The sequence below is a fragment of the Antedon mediterranea genome, chromosome 8 (genome assembly GCF_964355755.1).
Source record: "Antedon mediterranea chromosome 8, ecAntMedi1.1, whole genome shotgun sequence".
In the NCBI taxonomy this organism is placed as follows: domain Eukaryota; kingdom Metazoa; phylum Echinodermata; class Crinoidea; order Comatulida; family Antedonidae; genus Antedon; species Antedon mediterranea.
The window spans coordinates 7428577-7451106 of NC_092677.1; the positions used below are offsets into that span (position 1 = coordinate 7428577).

Sequence of the window (22530 nt, forward strand, 5' to 3'; positions counted from 1 at the left end):
TGTGTTACTGTGGCTTAATAATTTATGGTTCTGTTGGTATGTCGGTTATGCTCTTTTGTAATTTCTCCGTTTTTCGAGTATTTCGTAAGAAGATACATTTAGCCAATTCTGAGAAGAGATTCATGCATATGATGATTGTTATAGTAATTGCCTTTTTGGCCGTATGGATACCTCACGCTGTAAGTAAAAATTATTATAGTTTAATTGTCCCTATGGCCGTTTGGATACCTTTTTTTTTATCTTGAAACTAATTAGGCCTAGATGAAACAAATTAATGATAATAATAATTTATAAGTTACTTTATTTTTTTTTAATTTGACAAAATGAATTGAATATTCACAAATGTACTTAGGGCGTACTTCTTAAATTGACTGCTGACCAATAGAATGATGGTTTACCAAACTTTAGTTAGTTGAAGATTTTACTATTGGAATCGGCAAAAAAAGAGGAAATGTTAGATAGGAGATGTATACAGCACACAAATACAAACTATGGCTGATTAACGATACAATTTGATTGAATATCTCACAGTTAATAATGTGAAAAAGTCACCAGTCTATGATACCGAATGAAAACGGTTATTTCAGTGCATTAGGCCTAGGCATACAATGTAAACATACTTTAATGATGAAAACGCATGTCACACCCGCTGATAGTGAAGTTTATTAGGGCTGAAATAAGGGTGTTGACCACCTTATACGAATTCAATTTTTGATGCAAGCAAAATTACCCCTTGCGTCACGTAATTTGCATAATTTAAAATGGCGGACATTTTCATTTAAAAACTCAATATCTCTTAAACTACTGGTCATAGAGTGACCGGAAGTAGGCCTACCAGTTTTAACGTTTGACCCATATTTTAAGGCATTGCCATCTCAGTTAATAGTTGTCACAGACAGTTTATTTGTTCAGAATATATATGTTCCTATTTAATTTAGTTTAATGAAACATTTAATTCAAAAATGCCCGGAAGTACGCAGTTTTGCCTTTGACCTTTTGACGAAAGGAGAGACCATAATATAGTTCGAGTCTCGGTTGGGGCGAATTTTTCTCATTCTCACAGATTTCCTCATCTTTATCGTTTCAAATTAATTAATTAGCCTAAATTTCAGTATATCACCGGGCGGTTCAGAATTAATTCTTTGCCTGATTTGTTTATATATATATAATCTGCAGACAGTAGCCTACTGTTTCGATCTTATTAGATCTCGTCAGTGCAGCTAAGGTTTAGAAATGAAATGTACCGCATATATAAATATGGTTTGTTTGTTTCTTTCTTTATTTCCATTCACAACAAAAACATAAACATACATAAATATTCATTACATATATGAATGGGAAGACCCTATATTACGGATCCTAATGGTAATTCATCATTAACTAACAACATGCATTAAGCTTTTCATAATATGGCATTGATATCTCGACATACTCTTGTACTATTTTGGGTAACTCCTCAATTGAGGGAATAGGTTTTGATAGCTCTTTTTTAAAACCACCCGCTGTTAAACTGTTGGAAAGCCAATTATAAATAGGCTCTATATCCCAAATTGACTGGGCCACGTTCCACTCTACACTTGGCTTCCTGTCCCAGCTTAGTAAACCATCGTTATACTCAAACCCAACGGCTTCACAATATTTTTGTAGAACTTGTTTAGGATTTTTTAGCAAATCGTCTGCATTTACAACAAATGGTTTCTTGTCGTTTTCATTTTCAAGGTAGCAGTATAGTTCCCAAAGCTCTTGATAGCCCAAGCCTTCTGGAAGCCAACGAGAAAGGTTGCCATCTACGTCATCTGCACCGGTAGATACCATCACATTGTAATAAGACAAGAATGATTTGATTGGATGTCGTATAAGAAATGAGTGTTTATAGCCTTTAGCGATTTTATCATACCGTTTATGAACGGCGTAACCCATGTCTTTTACAAAGACACATTTATTCTCTAGTGATTTATCTTCCAGACTTGCCTTCACTTTGCTATAAGTATACTCCAATTCAGCAGGAGAATTATCCATTGAGATAAGACGTCCTTCCGGGCCGTAGTGATCTGCGCAACCGTATGGTTCATAATATATTGCTACATTGTGAATACTTTCCATGCTTCTGGTAAAGGCGGTTGACAGGGATCTTGGAACTGCCCAAAGAAAAACGTGCGCATTTCTTGATGACGTCATGGTTTTCTACATTTCAAAATAATATAAGATAAATCTTTATTGTCATAAACACAATATTGGCATAACAATTTTACAGGTACTGTAAACATCTACACCCGCAGAAGAATCACATTATATACAATACATGGGAAACTTTGGAAAAAGACATAGGGCCTATTGATATTGAATTAGTTTTACACTTTCAAAGACCAGAGTTGAGTACATGCTTTTTAAAGGGTCATAAATATTTCCATTATTTCTTATAGGCTTGTTTTTAGACCATATTATGTCAACAACAAAACGTTACTTATGTGTTCAAGTCGAAAGAATAACAGTAACATAACTTGTATTGTAAACGTAGCCTGTAGGTATGCGATGAATATAAAGTCATTTTTTGTTGGTACACTGACCTTTTATCCTTCCGAAATTTGGATACTACATAGGCTGTTAAAGACTGTTAAAAACAAGCAAACCTACACACAGACAAAAATGAAAACATACTTTTTTATTTATTATTATTTTTTTAATACGAATGAACAACTCGTAGTGAATGAACACCAGCTTCTCCCATTGTTTGGCATTCATTCATTTGATGAAAAGAATATTTATATACAACTAGAATTTCCAAATTATGCTAGTTTTAGTCAAATTATGCAATTTTTTTCCAAAATATGTCAGATAGTATGATAATTCTTTGTGAATGTACTGTAGATTTGCGTTTTTTAAATTATGCCAGATTATGCCAGATTTTCTAAAATTATACCCAGCATAAATGCTAGATGCCAGATGGGTCAAAATTATGCCAGATGGCATTATGCCAGATTTGGCCACTTTTACAGAAACGAATAAATAGACACAATGATTTATGTAGTCAAACAAAATTAGCAACCTGGGAAAGAGAGAGAGAAACTTGTCACAAAATGGGTCCAATTTGTTTTATTTGGACTCATATAAAACCGGGCTGTTTAGAATTAATGTTCTTTGCCTGATGTGTTTATATATATATATAAACACATCAGGCAATGAACATTAATTCTAAACTGCCCGGTGATATACTGAAATTTAATTAATTAATTTGAAACGATAAAGATGAGGAAATCTGTGAGAATGAGAAAAAGTCGCCCTAACCGAGACTCGAACTCGGACCGCCTGCTTGATATGCAGATGTCCTAACCATAGACCATTGGGGCTTTTATGGTATTGTTCAAACTATATATATGAATATATATATATATATATATATATAAATCCAAAGGCAAATTACTGAAAAAAATGACAATGCTGTGGGTATCAGTGGCTGGATCTCAATGGAGATACAAAAAAAAAGCGAAAAGCTAAATCAAAACGATAAAGTAAACAGCCAGAAAAGTTAGCAGAGCTTTCTTGAAAAACTAGCCCTTCATCAGTGCAAGTGAGGGAATTTGATATATATATATCATATTCAATCTTTTATTTCTGAATCTCTGGTCCAGAAATATATATATATATATATATATATATATATATATATATATATATATAAACAAACCCAATTTGTGTTTTGTATGTAACATTATGGTTGAGGGATGGGGAAAAGGATACAAAAAGGAACAATTTCTAAATACATTCTTATCCACGTACGCAGTAACGAAATATTTTTGTAATGTTTTATAGGCCTATAAATAATATACCACTAATATACCACGATCGGAAAATACCTTTATTTGGGGCAAATCGTTTTAATTGTCAATAAATAATTATCTAACTCAATTTAATTAGTAAACAGGGTTACATCAGGTGGTTAAAATCAGTACCGAAAGTACGAACCAACTTTACCATCGAGTAAACTTTATAGAAGTAATGCGTGATTTACCAAATTTTGGCCTTACGTAAATTTTTACCGGTTAGATAAGCATTGCACTGATGAAACTAGTGTTGCCCGAAAGCTCTGCTAACTTAGTCTGGCTGTTTTACTTTATCGTTTTGATTTAGCTTTTCGCTTTTTGTTTTGTATCTCCATTGAGATCCAGCCACTGATACCCACAGAATTGTCATTTTTTCAGTAATTCGCCTTTGGATTTATATAAATAAGCATAGAAACATTTTAACAAAACTTTGAATAGGAATTTTACCCCTCGAAATAGAAAAAAGGAAGATGGCATAATATACCAAGAAGCAACAGAATTTGCAAAATGTAATTTATTGTATTGAAGATGAAAACCATATTACCTTTAGTTTGCCCTTTTTATTCTCCCATCAGAAATAATCTAATACTGATGTCCTAGGTCAAGTGCCATGAACGAACGAACGTATTACCTTTGGTATTTATGTGATATTCATCTACCGTCCCGAAACGGAAGCTCGCTAGTGACTCGTTGGCACATTCAATGAAAATAATATAATATTATATAAAAATAACTTTTATTTTCCAAGCATATTGACCACATTGTTAGTAAGAGTAATAGAATGGTTGGCGTCATTTGGAGCCACTGTATAGGGGAATTAGCTACCCAAAACACTTTAGAATTATCCTCTGTTATTTTTAATTCAATTTCTGATATTCATACCACAAGGCTCCAACGTGTCTAAAATAAGTTTGTTAGGTTTCCAGGGGCGGACCCAGAGATGTTGCCCTGTGGCCCGGGAAACACCCTTAATTTCATACTAAATGTTGTTTCTGCCACTACATTAAATTTGAGTTCCATTTCATCGTATCTAGCGCCAGCGAATTTAACGACCTTCACAACCAAAATATTTTTTTGTAACAACATTTATTTTAAATGGAACTCTACAAAAATAATCCTCTGCTTCATCACTGCATGATAACCAGACAAGAACGTATCTTTGTTACGTTTTACTATCAATTTATTTTCATATCACGCAATCCATTTTTCAACAATATAGTAGTATAATAACATTTCGATTAAATAGTGAGGGATTAGTTACAGTGTTGACTTTGAATAAACCATTGGTAATTTACTGAAAATCCAAAATGAACTTGTGTTATATACAAACAAAATTATTCAATCAAAGAATTCGCTCTATTACACATTAATGTCGGTCAATAAACTTCTGACGACTAAAACTACGACACTATCAGCTAAAATAATGTATTCGTGATTTTATTTCATCTCTGGCTTGTTACATTATCATGACACATTACCGGACTTCCCCCTCCTCACGCAATGAACGGCAGTACAGATCTTCCCTATGGCTCGTGTATGTAGCCTACGTCATTCACACGCATAGCAGTTTTACTAGCATCATCACAGATTACATCTAGTGGATCAAGCATTCACAATCACACATGAATTAAAAAATGCATCGACGAACGAAATATAGCCTATATTCATTCCTTTTAAATATTAGGCATATAGCCAAGGCTAATAATCGATTTGTCAATAATTATTGCTTTTTGCCGGGGTTTTCCATAATCTAAGGCCAATTTTTAGGCCAAATCATAATTGTGCGTATAGTTTTGTATTTCCGATGCGTGTAGTACCCTATTTATCTCACTTCCGTAAGCCCGTAAATATTAGGCCGAATTTTCGTAGTAATTTATGGACGTTCCGAAATTTGAACCGTGTTATACCGGTAGCAGGCGGCAAATTTTGCTTCTTTCTGCAAATGTCCTATCATTATTTTCACTTTTTAAAGTTTATAGTGGATAAATAAAAATGAATTTTTGGAAATTTTAGTTTTAATATCTGAATATTTAGCATTTAATTCAAAATAATACAATTTAATGGTTTTGATCAATATATTTATAGCAACAATATTTTTTGTATAACTTTTTAAAATTGTTAATTGATAATTAATTTACATTAATTGAGTACACAGTTATTAGAATGTATTACCGTACCAAAAGTACCTTCATCGGGTACCTCCCCGTGACGTTCTTATTGAACGAAAAAAAAAATGTTATCCTGTATTGTTAGTCACGTATATGTTTTATTACCTGCGGCTACAATCCTTTGTTTGCTAGCGCATTTAGAGTGGGTGACATTTTTCCGGCGAACTAGAGGTGGTGCAATTTATCATGAATTTTACGTGCGAGAGTACCAATTGCGGCCATCTGGGGGTGTCATTTAACAATTTGCTTGCTCAAATACTCAGTCGGTTTTTGGGAAACCCTCTTAAAATAGTTCTGCGACCGCCCCTGGTTTCTTTTTAACTTGAACCTCTTATGTTTAGAAGAAGTGTGTCTGATTTAATGTTTCTTTATAAGAGTGTCAATTGTTTGTTTTGCTTCTGTTCTCTTTTCAGTTTACATGCTCCTTCTCGTAAAACTAGAGTCAAGTCCACTTTTTATGTTCCGTTTAATAGAGTAAATGTCTCGAAAATGGGGTTTCGGACACGCTTGCCTTCTTTGTATAACTTTTTAAGTGAGTCTAATGTTAATATATATTTTTTTCAATAGTTATTCTTCAATCAAGACTCATTGTATTCTTTTTTTAAATAATCGTGCTAAATTTTTTACTATACTTATTTATTCATGTTTCAAATCAAATCAAATCAAATCCATTTATTGCAACAAAGTAAACATTGTTGAATTTACAATTCAAAAATAAATAAGGTAAAACACAAGTAAATATTACAATATAAAATTACATTAAAATATGAGTATTTATTGTATCTGTTTTCTGTTTCATACCTTTAAGTGACAACTTTCGTTGCTGTTGGTTTTGATGAAATAAAATAAAATTTAAAAAATACAAAATTCCACAAACTTACCACAAAATGACTTACTGAATTTGTCGTTGTCGAAATAATAAATGACAAACGGAACTTATCCAATAGAATGAACAAATGTTGTTTGTTCGGGATGACAATAAAATACGAATTTGCTGAGAAGAGATGTCTAAGGCCGATTTTCCACTAGGCGAATTTGTTCGCGCGAATCGAACGCGCCAGCTTGTACGCATGTGTATTCATGTTTACATCTTCCACATCCTTCTCTACGCATGCGTATTAGCTGACGCCTTCGATTCGCGCGAACAAATTCGCCTAGTGGAAAATCGGCTTAAGGTAGACTACGCACCTTTTGATTCTAGCAGATCCGAGCAGCATGCAATTCAACAACTGTTATCGCGATGAGGGCGTGGTCAGGTTTCATTCTCCATCCATGTGTGAGACAAGTAGTGTCACACCATAGAGTTACTATAGTTGCATTTCTAGCTCTCTGTGTAAAATGTGCATGCGCGAACGCTAACACGATGCCGCGCACGCGAACATAAATATGTTATATGTTAGCACATGATATGAAATTGATGGGAGTGAGTTTAGTTGATATAATGGGTTCTGTTATTATATGGAGATACTATTGAAATCATATAATGGGATTTTAAAATATATAAAAATCGTTTTGTTTTTTTAAATAACAATATCATGACGTCACAATGGTTTGTAGCTCTTACTACCCGATAATAAAAAAAAATTGGGGGTCGACGAAACTTCTGAAGATTTATTTTAAAAATGCCTTATTTTTTACCATTCTACCAATTAATTTACGCATTTTGTTATATTTAACGTGCTCGTATAGCGCTATTTTAAGTCAGATGTGATTTCACAAAATGGCGTATAAATAACTTCACGGATGAGTGATCACGCTGAAAAGCTTATTTTTAGGAGATTTTATAACTTGAAAGTTTTGTGAAAATTTGGTGATCATTGCAACTTAAGTTTTTGGAGATACTGTTACACAAAATCTGTACAGAAAAAAATAAAGAAGGGGAATAATAATAATAAAGATTTTTACAACAACAATAGGCGATCTTTTCTTTCTGACAGATCACCTAATTATGCTTTCCGGATTTTTTTTTGAAAATGCCACATTGCACACTACAGAGAAACGTATGTAACTAATTAGATTCATTGTATTTACAGATGACTGTTTTGGTTTGTTTCAACTTTCATGAGTGGTGTCCATTGGCGTTTTACATAATTTACCGGTTAATTGTGGTAAGCGCAGGATGGAATCCGTTTATATATTGTATTGTCAAACCTGGCTACAGAAAAGGTTACTGGATCCTGATTAAGAAATGTCTTCATATTCTAAGTTGTGGGCTATATGCTTCACAAACAGGTAAGCGTGTTATTAAGGTTTGAATTAAAAAACGCTTGAGAAACGTTTCCAAAAAGATGTAACGTTTGAGAATGTCTCCATGTTGGTTGTTGCCAACAGCAAACGTTTGCAAACTCCGAGTTTAGCGCCCTTCTACATACATGATTAAAAAGATTGTCAATTGATTTTAATTTATTTCCACAATATTAGGCCTATAACATACATAATGATATAAATAATGTTAACAATAAAAATCTCAAAAGATGCACGGAATATTTGAAACGGTATCAAATCTGCAGTTACAATTAGAAAGAAAATACATATATAGTTTCCTCCACTTGTCTATAGGCCCTACTCAATGACAAAGTTATCTCACCAAATTTGGAGTTTGATTATGTTTGCAAGATACAAGTTTGCCGAAAATGCGCAGACTGGCACGCTACAAAGACCGTCTTCAGGAGGAAATTTAGGACCGTCAGAAGACAGTATAGCAGCAACAACTTCGATACCCTACATCCTCAACTTTGCTACTCCGGCGCAGTTTACCGCCAATAAAATTATCATTGTTGTTTTTTTCTACAGAAAATGAAACGATATCTCAACTAATTAGGAACGATATAGCTCCACATGCATTTATACATCAACAACGCCTAGCTAAAGAATATAACCAGCCCACTAGCTTCGGAGATACGCAATATACCGTTGATGTAAAGACAGGAAGTAGGTCTGCATCCACACATAAATCAGGCGTACAATTAGTCTGTTCCAGCAATGTAATCAAGACACATTTGAATGATTCTACAATAAATTGTGCTTCTTCCGATAAGGTACCTAAAGACGGTTGTATATTGTTGAAAAGTAAAAGAGCTAGTACACCCGATTACGCACAATATTTAACTTTATTAAAGAAGAGGATGTTAAGTAAAAAGAATTTACCAAACGTTCGAACTGTCAATGTAATGCCTGTCAATGATACAATTGATTTAGAAAATGTGGTTCGTAAAACTCCGTCTACACTATCAAACTAGTTTGACAAAAAAGTGTGATGTGCCCAAATGTGGTAGTGATATTCCCATATATGGTAGTGATATGACATCATCATGTCCATATATGTACACACCACATTTTTTGTTATATAGTTTGATAGGAGTGTATACAAAGGCTTTACACAGAGTGGACAAATCGGTACGAGGAGCCATAAAAACTATTATTAAAAACCAGGGAGTTGTTATTTTACGACTCCCTGATTAAACATTATCGATTGCATCGTGTAACTGAGGAATACTGAAAAGTTTAAATTGGACCAGTTTATTTGTAGATTTTTTTTTTTTCTGGACGTCTGAGGTCAAAAGTAACTATTTCTGAACCTTCAAATGTTCTTTCTCAACTCAAAAAATCCAACTCAGATAGACTTCACAACCTGAATCGATACCATAGGGCCACGCAGTTCGCTTGCAGACGATCGTTGACACAACCTTAGCTTTTACAACAAAGTTTCTTTAGTATTTCCAAGTTTATTTCAATTCATGACCATGTATCTAAATACAAATACAGTACTTCAACATTACAAACATTTTAAAACAATTAAATAGTCTAAGTAAAAGTTGTTCACTATTGTGGCAAAATAAATAACGAAAAAATTAACCCCCTTCTATTGAAATTAAGGTTAACGTTTAATGTTATTACTCGCTTCGTTCGAAAATATTATACACATTTATTTAATCTTAACCATTATGATACACTGGTTTATATTGTTTAGACTAATCATAACAAACCAAGCAAATATTGATTCAAAAGTCTTAACTTATGTTAAATGTGTTGCTTTATATTAATCGCCTCATGCAAATCAAACACACCAACGTGTTCGTATAATGAACTAACGAATTTTAAATAAACAACTATAACATATAAATATTGTGAAATGTATATTTCTTTATACTATACAATTAAAGTTATGTGACGTAAATATGAAACAGATGAGGGTGGTGGGTGGTTGATAAAACAAAAAGGGATTGTGGCAACCGATTCTCGGCACTGTATCCTAGGAGGAATATTTTGGTAATACAACATCACATGTGCTTCAAGTGTATCTAGTAGCAACCGAACTCTTAACTTAACCTTACATGATATTATAGGCACCACATGTGGTATAAATGAGATGCTGTATTACCAAAATATTCCTATGATACTTAGGAAATAGATACAGTGCCGAGATACAATAAAGGGAATCGGATGTGATTGTGTACACCATAAATTGTGCTCGACGCAATAACGTTTGCTTTCTTTCTGTGGGAACAAAGTTTTGTTCAAACGAATGTGCAGCACACATGCGGCCAGGTTAATTCTCTAAACATCTAAATCTCTGCCTACACATCAAACTGGTTTGACATTCAGCAAAATTGAAATAAATCACTAACCAAATCTATCAACAATAATATACCTAGAATCACCATTATTATTAATGGTAAAACAATGTATTGTATGCCTAAATAAATAAATTTGGAAAAGTATTTCTATTAAAAACAAAACAATTACTTATATTAATAAATTAATCAAGTAGTTATCAGAACAACTTCTTATTATGTAAATAATAATTATTATTTTCACACATACACATCATTCTTCCTAGTTGGTTTCACCTATCTTTCATTCCTAGTAGGACATTTCACTAATATAAATGGGAAAGTTATCTTGCTTTAAATAAAATGTTAGTTATTATTACATTAAGGCTAATTTGAGATTACTAGCAAGGTTAAGAGTCCAAAGGTTAAAAGTCACCCTCATCTACCAACAAACTTCGACCAGTCAATTGAAAGGATACATATGAGAAAAATCTCGCCTGAGATAATAAAACTAGTGAATTCTAATTAGTATATCTGAACTAAAGCTAGTTTTAAGATTGCGAGCAACATAAGTTCAAAGGTTAAGGGTCACCCTAATTTTCAACCAACACTTAAGGCTGTCCCTTGAAGGGATTCAACAATAGTGTCAACAGATATAAAAAATAAACTAGAAAAGTCGTATTAGTATAGGCCTATATCTAAATAAAGTGAATGAAATGAAAGTATAAGACCAACGTATGAAGGTTGAGGGTCACACAAAATCACCCACCCACACTAATTAGAGAGCTTTCGATTAGCGACCGACGGCATAATTACGTCATTGTGCGCATGTGGGGAAGCTAGGACGTGCTACCTCCCTCCCCAATTGGACACAGTTATAACGGTTTCTAGACGACATATCAATTGGCATGACATAACTTGTTGCAAATCAAAAGCTCCCTATCGTCGTCAGAATAAACGATTTAAAGTGATTGTGGTATTCATTACCTAAGACACTGCATTTAGTATTTAGCAATTGGCAAGCACAATTAATCTATGTATTTTATATATAAAACAGTCTTTTTCTTTACAATATTTACAAATTTAAAACGTAAACAACGTTTTCCTAAATTAAATATCTATCTTATATCTACACTTATTAAAAATTGTAAAATGAACGAAGCTATAAGAGAAATAGCTTAAAATTGCTAAAAATCTAAACCATGTAGGACATTTCATCAAATTTAAATGCTTTAAATGATACAATAGGAACAAACATCAATTAGAAAAAAGTTATTTTAAATTTTAAAAGTTTTGTACTTAGTTTACTTTCAATCAGTAAATTTAAATTTAAAAATGACTAAAAAACAATTGAGTAACTTTAGCACCAAAAGAATGTTAGGAATGAGCTTTCTGTGTTATGATTACCTGAAAATGCAAATGAGGTCATTGTAAGGTAGTACATTATTTAACCTTTGACCAGGACAACATAGTGATTTTATGTTGCCAGGAAATGTATTAACATGCAGCTCAATTTGAAGAAAAGAAATGTGTACACAGAAATGCAAAAACTTGTAACTAATTACCACATTCTTATGTTGTCGTCCGGACCTCGAATCGACCAAAGAATAAAAAAAAGTCCAAAGTCCAGGTCGTTGCACAAATCAAAAATATTCCAAAAATCTTACAGCAGCAAAATATGATCAATTATAATAATAAACCTACAAACAATTGTATTATATATTCAATATTTTTAGGAAAACTCGTCATCTTAATTAAACAGGCATTAACCAATTTATTTACTATTGATTATAGAGAACCTATTTACAGTTAGAGTTACTCTCTTCTGAGTTAAAAGTTCAGATATTTACAAACATTCTAAACCACATCATCTATCTAATCTATTTGAGGGAAATGTCCTCCATTAAAGGGTAAATTTTTTTAATGAAATAAATTCCTAACACAATGTGCTTATAGTCTATTATTTACAGACACCAGGATACATGTATTGTATCTCTAATAAAAAATGTACAAGATTTAATAATAATATTTCTATACAGGTATAATGTACACTAGTTCAAATATTTAACATGCAAAAACATATGTCATTGATTACCATCATTCTTTAACTATTTACCATTAATTATGTACAAGTCAGCATCAAATGTTAAATCTATATATTCTACATCTTATGAATTATTATTAATTAAAAATAATAATCATATATCATTCAAAAAATCATCTAATAAAAATTTCAGGGAAATTTATATATAGTTTTTAAAAAAAATTTTCAAGATATTTTATTATGATTGGTTAGCAAAAATGTTCACATTTGTTCTAAATAGTATTATTAGGTCAGTTTTTGCTGTCATTATTCTATTATAGATTCTTGTTATATTAAAAGAATTACCTTAATTTTTGTTTATAGCATTAAATGTACAACATCCAAGATAATAGTCTTGAGCTGGTACAATCATATAAATTATAATAATACTTTTGTAGCAAAGTTAGCGTAGTGATAATGACTACACATCACAAATACAAACAAATTACTGTTGTTTTTTATCAGAATTTAATGATTTAATTATCGGGGAGTATGCATAAACATACATTTATATTACTCAAAAAATAAGTTATTGTTTAAAACCAAATCACAAAATATCAAATACTGTCTCTTAGTACCGATCATGACCATTACCCAGGTGAGGAATCCTGCTATCTGGTTGGTTGTTCTTTAACAGTTCTCCTTCACTCATACGACGATTAACACGACTCTTATCAAATTGCGGTATCTTATTGTCTTCCGGTCGTTCAGACTGACTGCGCTGATACTCGTGATCTTTATTGTTCATATCTTCCGGGGCTTTTACTTTAGTATCATCTTTTGTCGGTTCTTTATCTTTTTCTTCAGTGTCTTTTTTCAGTCGTTTATTTTTCTCTGTCATTTCTTCTTCGCTCTTTCTTTTCAATGCTGCTTCGTATCCAACTGGCCTGAATGCCTGTAATAAGTTGTTCAGTTTCTCATCTGTCGGCGGCCATTTCTCAAATGCAGCATCATTTTGAAGGAAGAACACCATAGTTGCCTGAGTTGAACGGATGTATAATTCTCGACTAATAATAATTAGTAAAAATTCATAAATAAACTTTAATCAATTTTGTAATGAAAAGAGTTTAAAGTTATACAAATATATGAATAATAAAATGGATATTTGTTTTACAAGCCTTTGTTCTTATCCAGGCCAACAGTAAACGGAAAACCATGTAAGCTACAATCTGTATCTATCCTAACGGAAATCGCCCATATTCTCCGCATTTTTTTAAATGGTCATAACAACATAGATTCTATATTTTTATTCCTGTTAACACTTTTTGACTATATGGAACATGTAGTTAGTACAATAAATTTAAAATATAAAACTTACTCATCAATGATATGCTGCATTCCATGGCGAAACTCATGGTCATACCCAGGAACTACAACATGTTTTCGTTTGAATCTGAAGAAAAAGCAGAACAAAATCATTTATAATTCAGACCGTTTATGAAATAAATGCATTGCTTTTTTTGGTTTGCATGTGGTTAAGTTACATGTATATGTAGGCACCATTTGAATTGTGTGATGATAGGCACCGCTAAAATTCATATAATTATGTATGTTTGATGTTAAATAAACAAATAAACGAGCTGCTATTAAAGTAAACAGAACTTACTCGCTATTTTCCATCTTGTCAACCACAGAATTAGCATTCTTACGTTGGTCTGGCAGGAAGATAATAAATGACAAAGGCTCTCCAGTCTTCTCTAGTAACACCTGTAATAGAAAAGTGCTTCTTACTTATTCATTCAACACAATGTACAGCACTTATTACCTCCGCCAGAATGGCGAGAGGTTATGTGGTCGATCGTGTGTGTTTCTATATTTGTAGAATTACTCAAAAAGATATTGCCTGGTGTTCATAAAATTTGAAAGAATGGTTTCATAGCTGTATGGGAACACATCATTACATTTTCATATGCCTAGGCAAAGATATGCGCTCTCCGAGTGCCTATTCTAGTTTCCATTGTGGTCCTATATAATTGAAATATATAAAACCCACAACAAATGGCAAGACTATTACTGTAAGGTATATAATTTATTATGGTCTTATAGTGTTGTGAGACATCAATATCAAACAGTGCATTATAAATGTTAAAATCATACATTTTTATATAATATATATATATATATATAAAACGACAGGGAGGGGTGACATCATATCTTACAGTGCATTATAAATGTTAAAATCATACATTTTTATATAATATATATATATATATAAAACGACAGGGAGGGGTGATATCATATCTTACAGTGCATTATAAATGTTAAAATCATACATTTTTATATAATATATATATATATATAAAACGACAGGGAGGGGTGACATCATATCTTACACAGGAACAAGCTGGACTGAACAAAATGGCAGAGGCTTGAAAAGGGCTACATCCGACAGGGGATGATGGAGCCAAGTTAATATAGTGAATTTCTATAATTTAAAGTTCATATAATATTCTGCTTAACTTACCTCTACATGTTTGACCATAGCTTCTATGGCTACATCACATGGCGGTGGGAAGGCCTGGAACGATCCACTTATGGGGCGGAAATCTTGAAAGGGGCTAATTAAATGAATATTTAATTAGAAATGCTCTTTTTCTATATATGTATGTACCTTAATATTATGCAAGTAAAGAGAATAAGAATAACAAGAACACATTTGCTACTACTAAATGTATAGTACTGTAGTAATAAAACAAACGTTGAGACATTCTGAATTTTTATTTATTTTTTAAAATTTTAATAGTGCTTTAATTAGTTTTGCAAATCTATCAAATGTACTTACCCCCTAGAACCAAAATAGCCATCTGTATCAAGGAAGAGGGAGCAATACTGTTTGAAGTAACAGTTCAAAGGTGATGCAAAACATTCAAAAGTCACACCAAACTGTTCTTGTAAAACTTGTAATACAGGAATGGGCAACGACCTCTGAAAGAATTCACCTTCCATACGATTTAATCCAAAGAACGTCTAAAAACAAAGGGGAAAAAAAGATTGCATAGTAATAATTATTGAAGCAATATAACCTTCATATGGGGTATATCCTCTAAATAGGGGTTAGCTGTATATTGACCCTGTTCATTTCCCCTAGTAAGGGGGTACCTTGTAGTAAAATTAATTAAGATAATTTCGCTTAAATGCTAGAATAAAATTGATTTCTGGCAGAAAAATATATCTACGAAATAAATGTTAAGTAATGATCTCACAACATACAGAATATGTTTCATACCTGATATCGCCTCAATAAGCACCATGTCCTCTGTGGGAAGTTGAGTAACTGTTTGTCATCATGGCAGTTTAACCGGTATAGGTGGTCCTGAAAATTTAAAAAACAAAACATCAAAATTAGGAGTCTAGGAAATATCATGATTTCAGTTACTAGTTTCTCACATATTAAAACACTTTGGTATATAAAACTACATATTCTAATGAATTCTTCATACTACACAATGCAATGTTGAGTCTTCTACGTATGTGACTAAGTATAGTTTTAGGTGGCTTTGATTTACCAAAGTCTCATGTCTAAAGCCTAAATTAGAACGCAAGATTATACTTGGTCAGAACAAACAAAATGTAGAGCTATTGAGTCTAACCGTCATTAGTACAATGTACATATGTTCTGTGCAACTTTATAGACACATAGCCAATTGGCACTTTGTAAATCAATTCAATATCGGTAGTGTACGACGATAGTATGGATGATAAACTTACAAGTTTTTGTATGTAGCTTGTATTAATTTCCATCATCTCTCCTTTATACCGTAACCGTGTAATCTTAGGATCTCTGTTGAACTCCACAGTAGGCAGCCTAGGACTAGGTATCACCAACTGAGCAGGGTAGCAGTTTACCTTACGTACTGCAGGCGGCCTCAGAGATGGGGGTTCTATATAAAGTAAAATATCATACATGACTATATTTCTAAAGGCAAATTACTGAAAAAATGACAATGCTGTGGGTATCAGTGGCTGGATCTCAATGGAGACATGATAAAATAAGTAAAAAGTGGTGCTGAAGCTTGGTGGTCAACGTGATTGCCTTCCAATCTAAAAGGTTCAATCCTGACCTAGTGCCACGGTTGTAACTCACAACCCTTTATAAGCCTTAAATGAGACTTAGTTTATAAGCATAATACATTTTAAAATAGTTTATCCTGTAATTGGTGAGTTACTCGCTGTGGGATGCGTATGGAAAAAAAGAAGTTATATTTCCACAAGGCAACAGCCTCACTGGGAGAGACATTATACTAATTTGCTTGATATAATACCTCCGATGTGGTGTTCTTTTAATATCTCCCACTGTTGTTCATGTATTTTCTTGACAGCTTCTTTTGCTCGTGTGTAAAGCTTTGTACAAATTCCTTCCACTGATGGTTTGGCTGCAGCAAGAACATGCGCTCCACACTGCTTCTTTAAATGTTCTAGTCGTTCCTAAAAAAATATACTTTACATTTAAATAATGTTTAATTCTATCTACATGTATTATTAAGGAAACTACAATATACAAATAATGAATGTCAATGAGTTGGATGATCAAAAATATTTTATCAGATTAGCCAGCATAAGATTTTTGTTTGTACGCAAGAACGTTTTTTTCGTACAAAAAAAAGCCAGAAAAAGACTATTGCAGTTTAATAGTATATCTCTATATTCAATATCATGTGACCCACAATCAGGCAATCAAATGACAAGAATCTATTCATGTGTGTTATAAAGTTAATTAATACTAATGTGCGACTTCCCTTTGTTTTTAAATTAGTCTAGAATTTAGATCAAGTCGATTTTGGTAGATATTAATAACACTAATGTATGGCTTGCATGATTGATCACATCACACAAAACTCTACAAGATAACATGTTTCATCACAATGTCAGAGCAGCAGGCCTACATTAAGTAGCTTACCTTGTACGAGTCTAGACTACAATACGGCTGCGTTCTGATCCATTTCAGAGCATCTTCACACTGCCATTTCACTACCTTCCTACTCTCTGGTGGTACATTTCTACACATAAAACAGAGTTTATACTGTACTTATAGAAGCAATTGCAATATTGTTGTTTGACTGTCTATGCTTAAAATTAATTAAATACAGAGCAGGGGGTGCCTAGAAAACTCAGAACTCTGACTTTTCTAGATCTAGAAAACTCAGATATCAAGATCTGAGTTTTCTAGTTCCAAAATGGAACTAGAAAAACCCAGATCATCAAATGGATCGTTCCATTATTAATAGAGGGTAGCTTGTTTGAATACTACAATATTATACGTTTTCTTATTGTAGCTTGTAGTAGCAGCCTATGCTATAGTGTTAAAAACACATATTTCACTAGAAATTGTCTACTACATAGGGGTGTCCCAAAGGAGGGATTCTATTGATGAATAGAATTGATAAATGATTTTAGAATTTACCTCGACTCCACCATCTTCTTAGCTGCTTCTGCATAGCGAACTAACTGCTGCCTGGCATCTACTAAATAGCGAACTCGAACCAACCTAGACAAAAATTATTTGTTTTCTTTTAAAGAACTTGCTTAGATTTTTATTGATTGCATCAGTAACATTTAATATCATGAAATGACAATTAAATCATAATATAAACCTCACCTGATTGGTATTTCATTAATTATTTCGTCAAATAATATTGGGGATACAGGTGGGTCACAGTCAGAGGGCAGCATAGGGTCATGACCTTTGTCCTTGAATATCCTTTCCAACAACCAAAAATTAAAAGATTCTGCTGGAGCATCCACTCCTAAAATATAAATTAGTTTGTTTTTAATCAATTATATTTTTTTTTTAAATATATGAATACTTATGATGGCTAAATTGTGGTTTTAATCAAGGGAAAATACTTAATTTTAAAAAATACAAGGAGACAGATTGAGAATGGACTGTTCATTGAAGGGTTGCATTATTATGTAAATGAATTACAGTCCAACACAAAGAACTTTCTTACTGGTGATGTCATCAGAACATCAAAGAACAATAGGTATGGTTGATGTTAGTACTCAATTAATAACAGAACAAAGTGAACTGCATAATGAGCAGAATGTGCACACAAAAGACTATTGCCTTTTAATTTGTAGAGTTTGGGTGAGGTCAATTGAGACTCCACCCTCTTCCATTAACTACACAAAGGACAAAAGGCAACACAATAACGGTGATTCATGAATTCAGACACCACCTACGTTAATAATGTAAAGAAAATGACATTTGACTGAAAAGTTCTTTATCTTGGATATAGAAACAAGAAAAGCTAGGTATATTGACAAATGCTAAGTTGGTGTAGTACTTTCTTGGGTTAATCATGACTTTAAAAAAATGAAGCTAAGTAAATTTATCCTAGACAACCATACATTTTTTCCCTTTAATATCCAATTAATTATTTTTCCTAATGGAATTAATTTTATTTTGAAACCTCAGCTACACTGACAAAATTTGAATTTTCTACATTGTCATTTTGTAGATTAAATTAATACAATTTTTTGATATGAATTTTCATGCTTTTGTTGGGTTAATTTGTATATAATATTTTTCTTGAAATCATTGTGCGAATATAACCTCTTAGCATTATGACTGCAGTTACATACATGCTATAAAAATACCTCTTGTTCTATACTGTATGGTGATAATTATCGCATAAAATAGTAATCAAAGTTTAACCATACCTTCCCTGGACTTGCATAATTCCTCATAATGCTGCCTTAGTTTGTCTGTTAATTTAGCACGGAGTAATTCAACATCGTTGAGTGGAGGTACCATCAGGGATGGAAGCCTTTCATATATGACGGCATTCGTCGAAACAGTAAAATCCCAAGAATGACTATTTTAGTATAATAAAAGAAGAGAAAACATGATTTAGTCAAAACAAAAGATGTTGGCCTACAGAAGTTTCAGGATTTATCAATGTTGTAAACCAGGTCTGGCATTTACTGTATAATATTTTTTCCTATTATTAAGTTAATATTGTGTGTACTTCTTGGTGAAAAACTTCTTTCATTCTCATGGACTGGACATCTAAGATTACAAAAAAATATGTTAACATATTTGCTTAGGCAATTTTGAAAATAGACTTAAGCAAAATCATTGACTTATAGCAAATTTATTTTGCTTAGCATGTGTGATTAAATCTTTGTTCAATACTGTACTACTGTACATTCTACATACAGTTATGATGTTTCTCAAGTTATCAATCAATTTTACTTACAGTAAATTGGTTAAAGACAATCATAATTCTAACAAAAATATCATCATAGAAATAATGTTTTTAATTGTTGACTACAAATCTTACAAATAATAATTACAAATCTTAATGACACATTTATACATTCTTTATGGTAATTTATACTTTATCTCCACAACATCTGAAAGAAAAACACAGACATGCACAGAAAAGAAATGGGTATGTATGCGTACCCTCTGAAGTTCATAGCTGACATGGCAGTCGGGCTGAGTGGGTGTTCGTCCATGGACGTTGTCCGCCTCATTGCAGCCTGACCAGTGGCAGGACCACTCCCTGGGTTATCTGTCTGTATCCCCAAAGGATCATGCTGAAGTGAAATCAACATAATTTTGAGATCAGAAGGCTCTACAGATATCACTATCAGGCATAAAAAGAAACTTTACAAAGTGCATTTGTAGTAACTACTGTTCATATTGTAATAATTTTAATCTCTTCTGATACAAGTCTGTATAATAACCCTTCAAAATCAACAATACCAAAGCTGTCAGTGGCCACAATATAAATTATTAATTTCAACTATCATATCAAACTGTAACTATATCATTGTGAATAAATATTATATAGTACAAGTAAGTATATTTAGTAAAATTACTGTAAAATTAATGTTTCACCATAAAGACTTTCACATAATGTAAAATTTACATATAGTTAAGTTTAGTAAGGCCTATTCTATTTTGTTTGTGATTGATTTCTCTGTACTTACGAAGCTGGGCGGTGATGATCCCAATACAGGCATCTCCCACGTATTCTTCCCCGTAAATTTATTATAAAAGTATTCTCTTCCTTCACGTCGACTCCAAAACCTTCTCCAGCCCGCCTCTAGAAGTTCCATGGGTAGGTTATGAACCCGATCTGGACTCTGCGGTGTCTGAGGCTGTGGTGATGGCATTGGATGATTCACTAACAAATGATGAGTGTTGCTGCCTCCGTTTGGATTTACTGGAGTACGTGGCAGAAATGAAGGAGGAGGAGCTTTGCCATGTTCCGGTCGGACAGGTGTTCCAGGTAGAACTGGGTTAGGAGCTTTTGCAATGTGGTGCAATGCTTGCTTTTCCATGGTATGTGATTCAGTTTTGCTGTACTATGAGAAAGGTACAATTCATAATTCCATTCAGCTTGCAGTTGATGCTGAAAGTGAAAAATTGTATTAAGAAATGGGTTAGGCCTTAAGAATTAATCTGATCACAGAACCATTTTTAGTCTCACGAATCAAAAAAGTTAACAATGGTATCTGCAGCCTAGACTTTCCAGTGTATAAAATATGAATAGCCTGCAAAGAATTAAATCCAGAAGGAACTTCTGAATCTGAGATCATCTGCCCCTTGACAACCAACGTACAAAACAACAACAATCGAACGAAAATATTTAAAAATCGGACCAGTAAAATATATATTTTTAATTAATATTATATGATAAAGATTAAACATATATCTGTGCATCATGTATGTATTCAATTAAAGTTTTTTAAAGTACATCAATGAGAAAATAACATTCAAGTTCTAGGTTAACTTTTAGGTGTTCTTCAAACTTTAAAATAGTCCGCCCAACGCACAGAACGCCTATTCGTCGCGTTGGAAAAATACAAAAACATGTAAACAATTGGGGCCTAAAGGTTAGAGATCGATAACTTAACAACTAATGTAATTCAGAAAATTTGCAATACCAAGCAACAAAACGTATACATTAAAGATTATAATTAGATTACTTTATACCTTTTAGGCGATAGTGTTAGTACATTTCAGTGAAGAAATTACCTGGAAACTTTCAGTACACTCTCCCTAAAATGGACGCCATCTCGCCTATTTCCATTTGCATGATGGGAAATAATTAACTGATAGGCGCCCTCTATATATTTAAAAGTTTGATAAAGTGCTCTCTAACTAGCTACTAGTACTGCGTACGTGTACGCATAGATGGAGAACTAGAAATAAGTAACTTATTTCTCCATGGTGTACGTAACCGTACTTTATAAAACAAAGTCGATATAATAATAATAATTATACGGTGCTAACAAATATAAGGTCTTTTGTTATTTAAGGTGTACATTGGTTATTTTTATTTATGTCAATGATATCAAGATTTGTATTATGTAGGCCCTATACTATTATAAATATTTAAATTGGATTTTATATTAATTTATAATATAATATTTTTTGTTTCAATCAAATTTAAATGGTTATAATACATAATACAAATCTTATTAATATATGGTATTATAAAAAAATGATTAATCCCCTACCGTTAAAGAAGTCCATAGGCCTCTACTAGAAATTATCAAGCCTATTGGGCTTCTTTTCAAAATAGACTATGCATAATATGTCAAGAAAATAGACAACACATAACTTATAAAGAGTTAGTTGCTCGGGAGATTGCAGACCTATCCCAACTCTCCCGATAATATCCTGACATTTGGAGATGCAATTGCAATTGCAAATGCAATTTCTTCCGATATTTTGGATAAACCAAAACAAAAATCTCCCGATATGTATACATTTATAATTTCTACTACTCTAGATAAAAGAATATAAACATATACTAATATAGATCAGTATAATGTTTATAATCCATTCATGCGTTGTTAATAAGTGAAATAATGAGTTTCCAGCGGATTTCGCCTTCGGCAGGCAATACCGCAATATTTCTCGGTTTCCCGCACGCGATTTTTTTCCC

At 32.7% G+C, this 22530-nt stretch overlaps 2 protein-coding genes across 3 annotated transcripts; both read right to left on the bottom strand.

The window, feature by feature from the left end:
* Positions 1 to 1380: 1380 nt before the first annotated feature.
* On the bottom strand, positions 1381 to 2213 carry LOC140057578 (uncharacterized). Its single transcript, XM_072103294.1, has one exon. The coding sequence runs from the start codon at positions 2176 to 2178 to the stop codon at positions 1381 to 1383; it is 798 nt and encodes a 265-aa protein (XP_071959395.1). The 5' UTR covers positions 2179 to 2213.
* A 10625-nt stretch (positions 2214 to 12838) lies between these two features.
* On the bottom strand, positions 12839 to 21653 carry LOC140056433 (mRNA (2'-O-methyladenosine-N(6)-)-methyltransferase-like). Of its 2 annotated transcripts, none has more exons than XM_072101800.1 (15): positions 21573 to 21653; positions 20564 to 20988; positions 20034 to 20167; positions 19286 to 19440; positions 18222 to 18369; positions 18027 to 18110; positions 17523 to 17622; positions 16888 to 17050; positions 16334 to 16506; positions 15852 to 15938; positions 15408 to 15592; positions 15090 to 15183; positions 14232 to 14332; positions 13944 to 14018; positions 12839 to 13632 (listed from the first exon to the last, which is right to left on the bottom strand). In XM_072101800.1, exons 2-15 carry the CDS (start codon positions 20915 to 20917, stop codon positions 13197 to 13199), a joined length of 2289 nt encoding a protein of 762 aa, XP_071957901.1. In that variant the 5' UTR covers positions 20918 to 20988; positions 21573 to 21653; the 3' UTR covers positions 12839 to 13196. The 2 variants fall into 2 exon arrangements, with proteins under 2 accessions (XP_071957901.1, XP_071957902.1); XM_072101801.1 differs by having other exon boundaries at positions 21615 to 21634.
* Between the last annotated feature and the right edge of the window lie 877 nt (positions 21654 to 22530).

Coding starts and splice junctions, on each gene's coding strand:
- LOC140056433 (XM_072101800.1), bottom strand. CDS start 20,917: ATGGAAAAGCAAGCATTGCACCACATTGCAAAAGCTCCTAACCCAGTT. Junction 15,184..15,407: donor GGCTATTTTGGTTCTAGGGG/GTAAGTACATTT, acceptor TCATTTAATTAG/CCCCTTTCAAGATTTCCGCC. Junction 14,019..14,231: donor GACAAGATGGAAAATAGCGA/GTAAGTTCTGTT, acceptor CTTTTTCTTCAG/ATTCAAACGAAAACATGTTG.
- LOC140057578 (XM_072103294.1), bottom strand. CDS start 2,178: ATGACGTCATCAAGAAATGCGCACGTTTTTCTTTGGGCAGTTCCAAGA.